Here is an 11,152-nt window from a genome sequence, read left to right as displayed (position 1 = left end):
CGGAGGCCGGTATGATACTTGATTCCGAAGAAGAAGTTTATAAATTGTATGTCAAGTATGCACGGCATGAAGGGTTTGGCATCATCAAAAAAAGCACAAGATTAGGTGATGATGGAAAATTGAAATACTACGCTAGCATGTTCAAGAGGTGGCAAATGAATATCTACTTCAAAAAACTCTTTCAACCCAAGGCTATCCACTAAAGTAAATTGTCCGGCGAAGATTAATGTCATTGTTAGCAATGATGGGAGATTTACCATTTCAAGTGTTAATTTGGAGCATAATCATGCACTTAGCCCACAAAAACCTCGTTTCCAAAAGTGCAATAAAAAAATTGATACATATGTCAAAAGAAGGCTTGAATTAAACGACCAAGCGGGGATAAGCCTGAGCAAAAATTTTCATTCCTTGGCGGTTGAAAGTGGGGGTTATGAAAATTTAACATACACTGAGAAAGATTGTAGGAATTATATTGCGAAAGAAAGGCAATTTAGGCTTGGTGTTGGTGATGCCGTTGCACTTGGAAAATATTTCTCCCGCATGCAACAATTAAAACACAAAATTTTTCCATTTGATTGACATGGATGAGGAAGGTCTCTTGAGAAATGTGTTTTGGGCGGATGCGAGGTCTATAGCGGCTTATGAAGCTTTTGGTGACGTAATTTCCTTTGATACAACATACTTGACGAATAAGTATGACATGTCATTTGCTCCGTTTGTCGGTGTAAATCATCATGGGCAAACGGTATTGTTTGGGTGTGGTTTATTATCAAAGGAAAATACAGAAACATATGTCTGGCTCTTCAAAACTTGGCTGGAGTGTATGTCAGGCAAGGCTCCTAAAGCAATTATTACATACCAGTGTATGGCTATTCAGGGTGCAGTTAGACTGGTTTTTCCAAATTCTCATCACCGCCTTTGCCTTTGGCATATCATGAAGAAGGTTCCCGAGAAGCTTGGAGGTTTAAATGAATACAAAGTAATCAAGAAGATTTTGAAACGCATCACGTATGAAGTAGTGGATACTCAAGAGTTTGAAGACACATACTTGAAGATGATGGCGGACTATAACATTAAGAGCAATGAATGGTTGAATTCTCTATTCAAAATTCGTGATCGTTGGGCTCCAGTTTATGTTAAAGGCATATTTTGGGCTGGAATGTCTACCACTCAAAGAAGCGAAAGCGTTAATGCATTTTTTGATGGTTATGTTGGTCCGACGACTTCATTGAAGCAGTTTGTTGAGCAATATGATAATGCCTTGAAAAGTAAGATTGAGAAAGAGAACAAAGCTGATTTTGCTTCATTTAACTCATGTTTTCCATTGATCACTGATTGCTATTTTGAGAAGCAACTACAAGAAGCATACACAAATGAAATTTTTAAATTGTTTCAAGATGAGTTGCGAGGGATGATATATTGCAATCTTAGTATTACTGGTGTGCATGGGGCAGTCTGCTCATTTCAGGTTTCCGATGTTGTCAAGGGGAAAGAAGGTACATTCAGAAAACAAGTGGTATACAATGCTCTTTCCTTAGGTGAATTCAAATTCTATATCGATCAATCTGGACATGCCTCACATTTCTTCTTTAGGTTCTACAAGCCAATGCAATGAGCTCTGATTAAGGTGAGTTACATCTTAGTATATATTTATTTTTGTATTTAATACTTGCTGATTAAGATTGTTGGTGATATGAAGTTGTGATGTATTTTCCATTTTAATTTTCAGGGAATCGTATTGTGGTGCAAGTTATTTATATGTCGCAAGTGTTAATTTTTGTGTTCGTATTCATGTTCATGCTCGTGGAGGAAAACCAGAAATTTTTGTGTTTGTTGCTTATGTTTGATGTTTGAGATGGTTTGGTTGTGCTATAGGTATTTGTGTTCATGTTACAAGATTTTTGTGTTTATGTTTGCTGAAGAGATGGTTTGTTTGTGTTATAAGAATTTGTGGTCATGTTACAATATTTTTGTGTTTGTTGCTTATGTTTGATGAAGAGATGGTTTGTTTGTGTTATAAGAATTTGTGGTCATGTTACAGGAGATGGTTGTTGCTTATGTCTGATGAAGATAATTGATTTGTATTTTTAATTCACAGTGGCATTCTTTATTTTGTATTACAATAGTCAATTATAACAATCAATGTCCCATTGAATTTATACAATATTCAATTTATACAACTTCCTAATACCCAACAAAAAATGTCCCACTGATGAATACGAAAACTTGTGAATACGAAAATGAGAAATCTTTCATTAGTCCCCTTAAAGCTGGAGAAAGAGAATCCTGAGCAAAATTCTGGCTGACATACTCAAAGAACAATAATATGATGATTCATAATGCTGCTCATTCTGGTGAACTTCAGTTGCAATGATTTGGTCAACCATGACATTATTAACATGCACTATAAGCTGCGGAGGTCTTGAAATTGGGGAGGACCTTGTTATCTTCTCTGGTTGATCCTGTTTTGTACTGTCATCATAGTAGTCTTCATTTGATGATAAAGGGGTCTGAAAATAAAACAAGATCAAATGGTTGAGGAGGTTGATCTAAATTTAAACCATGTCTGGTACACAGCACCACAAGCAACTTGAGTATGGTTCTAAAATTTACTGGCAATATGATATCTACCTGAACTTCTTCTATATAAACGCCCAGATGCAATGCAACAAAATATCAAAAATAATATAAACACAATACCTAGAAGGCTTCTCGTATGAATAGAAAATGCAATGGATGTATAGAACAACAAAGATGTAATGAAACAGATGGAAATCCTTAACCTATCACAAAAAATTAACAGATAACTTTCAATTCCTTCATTGAAGTGAAGGATGATCTGGATAAATATATATGAATTTCCCCAACAAGTGCAGCAGTAAAATCTTATAATTTTTCTAGGTTTTATTTCATTCTATTACATGTCTCTGCACAAAATGTAATCTGAAGATATTCAATTTTGTTGAAATATCCTGAGCTTCAAGTAATCTTCCATCTGGTTCTCAATCAATCCAAGAAATAGAAAAACAAGGGGGTACATTGCCTGCCAAAATGTCTTGTCATAATTTAAGTTCTGCCACAAAATTTTCAAACCAAGCAAACTCTTAAATCAGAACCATGATAACATATATACAATTAAAAATTTACCTAAAATACAGGCCTGCTGGCTAGAATGAATTGGAGACAACATCAAGCAAAACAATCACATAACATAATTGTGACAATCAATGAGAGCCCAACAGATTATTAAAGACATCTGAATTCAAATCAAGTTGTAACATACCAAATGCATCAGATCTGATCAAAACAACAAGATTAATAGCGATTGGCAATTAACATTGGCGCTATCATTAGATTCACAAGCCACAATAAACATAATTCAAATCAATAAAAGAAAAAAAAACAACTCATAAACAAACAAACAAACAAAAAAAATTCACAATCAGAAAACAAATAGGGCTCCCAAATTCTAAATCAAATTGAACCCAATACTGCAGATCCCCATCATTTCAAAAATACAATAATAACACGAAAAAAGAACAGCCATGAAGAACAATCAAAAGAAATGCTCAATAATCAATCATGGCATCAACAAATCACAGAAACAAGAAAGAAATTCAATCAACATGAGATCACTTCCTCTCGCGAATCAAGAGAAAAACAAACAAGAAATAAAGAGTTCCGAACCTTGTTTGTGGCTAGCGCCCTTCTCGACTGTGTGGCACTGGGCACACTTGGTCTTGAAGATCTTCTCTCCGGCTTTCGAATTGTCGGGAGGTGCCTCCGTGAATGTCGCCATCTCTGAAAGCTAGGATTTGTCTACTTTTTATGTGCTTACCTCACCAGCGTACAATTTCTTAGAGGTGCTCATCACAAAAATCCACTTGCCCCCACCGGAATCTTTGGATGTAAGAATCTCCCGCTCCCGTTAGCTTGTGCACAATCTTTGAAGAAAAAATCCACTTGCTCCCATAATGAATTTTTTGAAGAAAAACCATGAAACTCACAATTTCATCAAGATAGATATAAAAAAATAGAAAAAAAAAAACAGTTTAAGAAGAATAAAAAGGCTCAGATCTTGCCCTCTGTTCTTTTGCATGGATAAACACGAATCAAGGGCTGCAACTACAGTTGCCACGCCACCCAATTTCTATAATCTCTTTTGAAGGGCAAATCATCATGGTCAGACCACCATCACTAAGAGTAATGCTATATGAGGAGAACAAATCACACGAACCAGCCACATCGACAGAAAGAAATACACATGATGCAACAAAATATATCAACCAACAGAATTAAAACAGAGGCTCATATTAGACAGTATTGATGTTCTCCCATCCTTCCCCCTCCCTCTGCAACAATAACAGTGGCGGTTGCCTATTAGGCCATCCAAGCCAATATGCCATTGTTGTAGAGAGACGAGGACAGGATTTTTAGGGCACCATTGCCTCCGTACCTGATTTCAAGGCGAGAGAGACAGAAACTAGGGCCGATCTGTGCCCTAGTTTCTCTTCAAAGCCAAACGAGAGAGGGGCGGAGGCCGGGAGCGGAGGAGGGAAGCTGCGGCCGGGAGCACAGAGCCACACGAGAGAGAGAGAGAGAGAGAGAGAGAGAGAGAGAGCGAAGGAGTCCCACACGAGAGAACACGAGAGAGACACAAACTAGGGCCGATTTGTGCCCTAGTTTCTCTTCAGAGCCAACTGAGAGAGGGGCAGCGGCCGGGAGCGGGGGAGGGAAGCGGTGGCCGGAACGGGAATCGGGAGCGGGGGAGGGAAGAGAGCGGTCGAAACAGGTACCAGGAGCGGGAGAGTAAAGCGGCCGGGAGCGGGGGACTGAAGTGACCGGGAGCGGGGAGAAGGCGGCTGCTTGAACGGCGGCCGTGAGCGAGGGAGAAGGAGGCGGCTTGAAAGGGCGGCCGAGAGAGGGAGAGGGAAGCGCGGGAGTGGGAGAGGGATTCACGCTGCCCCTAATTAGAAAGAGATGCCCTCGTTTTTAAGCCGATTCTCGCTTTTTAGTTTTAATTTTTTAAAAAAATCCACGTAACCAGCCACATCAGTTGTGTGGCTGGTTCGTGTGATTTGTTCGCCTCATATAGCATTACTCTTTAAGATGGGAAAATCTTTTTACAGAACTTTGAAATTCCACTTACAGTGATTGGAAAACTTTCAAATTTAAGAAACATTTGAGTATCTAAATGCTTGTTTCATGGCTTCAAACTCTTGAGATTTGGAACTTCTTGCTAGCCATGTTGGTCAGCTCAACTTGCTGATGTTCTATCCTGTGTAAAACTCCCGAAGTATCCCTTCCTATCGATGCCATCGTGTCGGCTCTTGAGAAAGCCCGTTGCCTTATCTTTGATATAGCAAGAGTCACATCAGCTATCGAAGGTCGTTTCCTCGGATTCTTGTCCAAGCACTTGTAAGCAATGTCAGCAAGCAAACCAACTTCTTCATAATTGCTTTTGCCTGTGAGCTTCTTGTCTATTATCTCCTCCCAATCGGCTTTTCCATCCCCGCCTATTACTGCCTGAAGATAGTTCGAAATATGTCCATAAATACTTCGGGGAACAATCTTACAAAACTGTGCTCTGTAAGAAACTTACGAGATTGATGTACTCCATTAGGCCTTGCTGGGGATTTATAGCAGTTATAAGTTCAAACATTATAATGCCAAAACTATATATGTCGCTCTTCTTTGTGAACTTGTTTGTCGACATGTAGTCAGGATCCATGTAACCATATGTGCCTTTAAGGCCTGACTTTCCTCCGTCGTATATATCTTCCTTCGACAGCCCAAAATCAGCAACCTTATCATAAATCAAATGCATCATTTTACTGCACACATAAAAACAAAACTCGGGCGATATCCACTCTGAATGACTACGTTCACAATCATCGATCATGAGATATATCACGAATAATTGATGAGTTTTAATTAGAAATTAGATGGTTGAAATGATAGCTTATCTAGAAGTGATGTATCACTAAGGATCATATAATTACCGTCATCTCAGTTTGCAATTTAGAAAAAAGAAATGTTAAAACACAAGAATTAAAAGTTAATAATCTCACCTTAGCTCGCATTGCTTTATCTAAAAGTATATTAGCAGACTTTAGATCTCGATGAATGACAGATGGCGTAGCCTATTTCAAGAACAATGATACGAGTCAATTGACGAGAATAAATAAATGATATAAAAAGTTTGATGCTAAAAGTATCAATGTTCAGCTCCGGCATACTCCTTCATGAAGGTACTCAATTCCATGTGATACATCATGCGCAATTTGTAGCCTTTCTTCCCAGGACAAGGAACGTGGACCATCCCCTGAATTCAACATTCCCAAAAACACATAATTAAGTTGAGCAGAAGTCAAAAAATGAAACAGAATATAAAGACTCCCTCACTAAGTGTTCATGGAATTTCTAGCAAATGATAGATATTACATAAATAGATCATAAACAAGAACTCCAACAAAGATAAGATACTAAATGATTGAAATTGGGAATATGGAAGAGCTATCAAGGATTGAAAGAAAATTCTTTTGTGCACATCATGACAACTAAATATAATAGAAAATTCAAATAAAGAAGTGTTGACTAAGTCAATAGCCATCAACCCCAGCAGCCTTGTAATCATACCATTCAACACACACTTGCTAATCAATTGAAGTTACCGAACCTCAAGCTGACAAACTAAAGAATGGTAAGTAACAAGTCTGATAAGAGTATATTACAAGAAAAAAAAAATTTACCATATAAAAGGTTCTCCAAATTTCCGTTACTCATGAATTCATAGATGAGTATTCTTTGGCCTTTATCTACACAATATCCAAGCAAATTTACAAGATTTCTGTGGTGCAATCTACTAAGCAAAAGTACCTGGGCAAGGTCATAAACAATCAACTGATGTTATTCTTTGTAAGAATATGTCATGCTTAATTTCTTACTTTATTTTGCAGCTCTGATACATATCAAAAATTCGAAAACAAGTTCTGATAAATAGAATCGGAGCTTTGGTACGAGCATTAGACCAAAGAGGACAAAGCAGACCTCTGTTTGGAATTCTCTCTCCCCCTGCCTTGAATTATTTGCGAGAACCTTTACAGCTACCACTTCACTTGTGGGCATTATAGCTTTGTAGACGGGACCAAAAGATCCCTGCCCTAGAATAGTTGTAAAATTTTGTGTTGCTTTCTGAATATCCCTGGAAATGGAATATAAAACAAAATATATGGATACAATGTTTCCAGTTACCACAAACAGTAATAGCATGCAAGAAGAAGGGCATGGTGCCATTGCAAAAGAAAACCACAAAATAGATAATATACAATGCATGCTGTCATCACTTTCCTCTCAAATTATTAAGTAAATAAGATCTAACTAAAACACAGCTTATGGAAGTTTATACAGAACAATCAATCAATCCTAACTACATCATTTCTGAATGAACTATGCAGCAAAAGTTGATCACGATTGAACAAAGAAGGAACACAGAGTGTGAACAGATTTAAACATTGGCAAAGCAACGATTGCTGAACTTTTGAAGTAAAAGCTCAGGTCCTGTACGGTATGATAGCAGGATATACTTGATTTAGATATACTACAATTGCATTGGTTTCACTGGTGTCCTAAATTGACAACTTATCTTTGAATTGCATTACAAAATATGAGAAGAGTGCTAAATAAGTTTTATGCTTGAGGCCAAAGCAAATAGGAAGACCACAAAAGAGAAAAGCAAATTGAAGGCAAGACATACTTGTATAGGTATCTTGGAATGCCTGATGCAGAAAGATCCTTGTTTTGGATGACCCGCCGACCCCAGTAACCACCCCGTTTTGCTGGATGAAAGTTACAACCAACCTCAGAATAGGAGAGTGATGTGCTAGAATCAATACTTGCACCAAAGCCATTTGCACGTATAGGAAGCGTAGGTGCAATATCAGTAGAACGGTGTTGGACATGAGAACGTTTTTTGTAAATCCTTACAGCAATTAATGCGCAAGATACCACCAATATTCCAACTGCAACACCGACAGAGACTCCAATAATGATTATTTTCATCTGCGCTCCCATCATATGACAATTTTTGACAGCCAAAATACGAGAACATTTTGAAGGCCAAACATAAGGTGAAGTTATCTAACATCAAAAGTAAACAATCAGTTGAAGTACTCAGCAGCCTAACTTGTAATAATAATCAAACAAGAAGCAGGAATACAGAGAGCGAGTAAATGAGAATACTCAAGCACACAGATGTATCTTTACAGTCACAGAACACCAAAGCTTGAAGTATATATAAGCTCCTAGCTCTTCAATGCAGGATAGACAACACGATAAACTTCTTATTCATATTGAATTAATCAATAAGCAGCCAGTGAGTGTGTGGCTGAACTGCAATAAACCAATTTCATCAAAACCAGGATACAAAGGCGAGAGCCCATTAGTAATAACCGCTGACATCAAAGCTACATCAAATAAGGTTAAAGGAACACACTTTATTTTGAAGTAGCATTCCTTGAAACGAAGCATTAAACTGTACCATCCAACAAAATCAACCACCTTAGGTTTTTGAGAGAGAAATTTTCCCTACTTAGAAGTCTAAAAACATTCACACAATCGAACACATAAATTAATCTGCAAGAACATAATTAAAAATATTAGAAAAAAAAAATAATCTTTTGCTCAATCAAGAAACATGAAATCCAAGATACAACTCCACAATCAAATCAAACCAAATTCATTCAAGAAACAATCATCTCACACTCATCAGCGCCAGCCAAAATTACAAAATCACAAAATCAACATCTTTTTCTTTTTGTGAAAAAACAAAATCACATCTTTAACTTCTCAACTTGTATAAATCCTCAAATAAATCAAAATAAAACAGAAACAAAGTATACCTCCTGACCAGCTCACTTCAGGTGATCAAAACCTCCCAAATTCTCCCGCTCCTCCACCACCACCACCACCTACTTTTCTCAGATGAAAATACGATGAGGAAGAAGGAGAAGGAGATGAGATTACAAGAGAGGAAAGGTTTGGGCACACAAGACCAGAATGGAACTCAATTTGCCGAAAAAGACAGCAAGAATGAAGAAGGAATGGGTCAGAGAAAGGAAAGAGAAATTATGAGTATGAGCCTTTGGCATTGGGTTTACGCGGTTTTTTCTTTAAAATAAGGGCTTCTTTGCAAATATACACTGAGAAAATTAATTTTGCATTATATTTATTTATTTACTATTATTATATTGATCTTATAACGCACATGATTTTTCATTGGATCCTATACGTTGTTTAAAATACTTTAAAATTAAAAAAATAAAATAAAATCTAAATGGGAACTTATTTGAAGGGAAAACGTTTTTGTAATTTATATATATTTTTATTTAATAATTTGTTAATTCAAAGATTAAATAGAATAATAATAATAATAATATGAGATTTTTTTATTTTTATATATAAATATGGACATGTCATATGTCAAGACATGCAAAGGTGTGAAGTTCTTATTTTAACACATTTGTACTTTTACCCTGTGTGAGATAAGATTTAAACTCATCTTATCAATAAAACATGAACATCTTATACAAAAAAAATCTGATACTAATAAATTTAAAAATAACTAATAGATATTTTTTATTTTATGTCTATATATAAAAGTGTATCTTGTAAAAAAAATTACTAAAACGATGTCACTATGCAACCGTTTGTGATATAAATTTTTTTTTTATAAAAAAAAAATTGAATAATATTGTAATTAAATTTATAATAAAAAAATAAAAAAGAGTTGCTTTATAAAATAAACTGCTGCTAGAACTATTTCAAATTTTTCACTCAACAACTTATTCTACCCCATGTTACAGTTGGAGAGATTCTATTTTTTAAATTAAAATAAATAAACTAAAGTTTTATTAAATAAAAAAATTATAAACAAACAAAACAAAAACCAAATATAACAATCTAACAGTATAAGATGATGCTTCAAAATTCACTGATGGTTAATGTATGGCATAACATAATAAAAACAGTAGAAAAAATGAAGTATTCCACCTTGATTTTTTTTTTCTCATCTGATACAATAGATATCCAAAAAAAAAAAAGTTAGTATTTCATTTCTCTTTCCCACTCTAATATCAATTATTTTTTAAACTTCTAATCCATCAATTTTTTTTAAAATTTAATTCTTTACTTTAATATGAGTGTTTCAAGTAAACAACACTAAAAAGAAAGGAACCAATTGAGGAATGGTTGAGAAGTTTCAGTGAAGGTCTTCTTCAGGTCTTTTGTTTGATTTGTTTCTTTGAAAGGGTTGTCTACTTGTCTTAATAGCCATCAATCACATCAATGCATTGTTTGGCCTGCACCTTTGGGCATTCACAAGTGTCCAAATTACCATTCCCACCTAAAGATTAATCAAAAGTCTTCTTTATATTTATATATTTTTTATAAAATATTTCCTTTTTCATATTTATATTTTATACCAATTACTATTTTATAAATATTTTTAAAACAGTATTTATATCATATGAACATTGATTTGGTAGAATACAACCATCACAATATGGTGATGTATCACTAGTGTTAGAAATAAACATTTAATTATATGTAAAGAAATAAAAATAGATGGAGGACAATATAAAGGTATAAATAAATAATAATTCATTAGAATTTACATAACAAATGAAAACTTAAAAATACAATATTTTAATTAAAATGAACCAAATTAAACACCGTCATAAATTTTTTATAAAATTAATAATAAAATACGTAATTAATCTCCACTGCTTTGGTGCGGAACAAAAAAAACCCTTTCACATAATTAGTAAATATGAAACCACATAAATTACAAGTAAATAAATATAAATAAAAATTTACAAAGATTTTTTTTTGGGCGACAAATAACTTTGGAGTGGAGATATAACTATACACCCCTCCCACAGGACATAAGTGATTATGTGCTTTTTAGGAATTGAGGGTCTCAAACTCAAGACCTTTCAAAGACGAAAGCCAGTAAAATCACTGGGCTATGCTTTCTTCTAATTAAATATATTTAAATTAAAATTAAAAATAAAAATCAAAATAAATTAAAAAAACCATATTGGTCATGCCCCAAGACCTCTAAGCAATTCTACAATCTTTAAACCTAAAACAA

At 35.0% G+C, this 11,152-nt stretch overlaps 1 protein-coding gene across 3 annotated transcripts; it reads right to left on the bottom strand.

Moving 5' to 3' along the window:
- Positions 1 to 5,068: 5,068 nt before the first annotated feature.
- Positions 5,069 to 9,133, bottom strand: LOC120253618 (calcium/calmodulin-regulated receptor-like kinase 2). Of its 3 annotated transcripts, XM_039261930.1 has the most exons (10): positions 8,901 to 9,133; positions 8,495 to 8,634; positions 8,242 to 8,391; positions 7,757 to 8,139; positions 7,051 to 7,204; positions 6,753 to 6,879; positions 6,240 to 6,325; positions 6,072 to 6,143; positions 5,603 to 5,806; positions 5,069 to 5,526 (listed from the first exon to the last, which is right to left on the bottom strand). In XM_039261930.1, exons 4-10 carry the CDS (start codon positions 8,074 to 8,076, stop codon positions 5,212 to 5,214), a joined length of 1,278 nt encoding a protein of 425 aa, XP_039117864.1. In that variant the 5' UTR covers positions 8,077 to 8,139; positions 8,242 to 8,391; positions 8,495 to 8,634; positions 8,901 to 9,133; the 3' UTR covers positions 5,069 to 5,211. The 3 variants fall into 3 exon arrangements, with proteins under 3 accessions (XP_039117864.1, XP_039117867.1, XP_039117858.1); XM_039261933.1 differs by lacking the exon at positions 8,495 to 8,634; XM_039261924.1 differs by lacking the exons at positions 8,242 to 8,391; positions 8,495 to 8,634.
- Positions 9,134 to 11,152: the final 2,019 nt, after the last annotated feature.

This window comes from Dioscorea cayenensis, chromosome 3 (genome assembly GCF_009730915.1).
Source record: "Dioscorea cayenensis subsp. rotundata cultivar TDr96_F1 chromosome 3, TDr96_F1_v2_PseudoChromosome.rev07_lg8_w22 25.fasta, whole genome shotgun sequence".
NCBI classification, from domain to species: domain Eukaryota; kingdom Viridiplantae; phylum Streptophyta; class Magnoliopsida; order Dioscoreales; family Dioscoreaceae; genus Dioscorea; species Dioscorea cayenensis.
The sequence above is the reverse complement of the archived record's forward strand: the minus strand, read 5'-3'. Positions and strand labels throughout refer to the sequence as shown.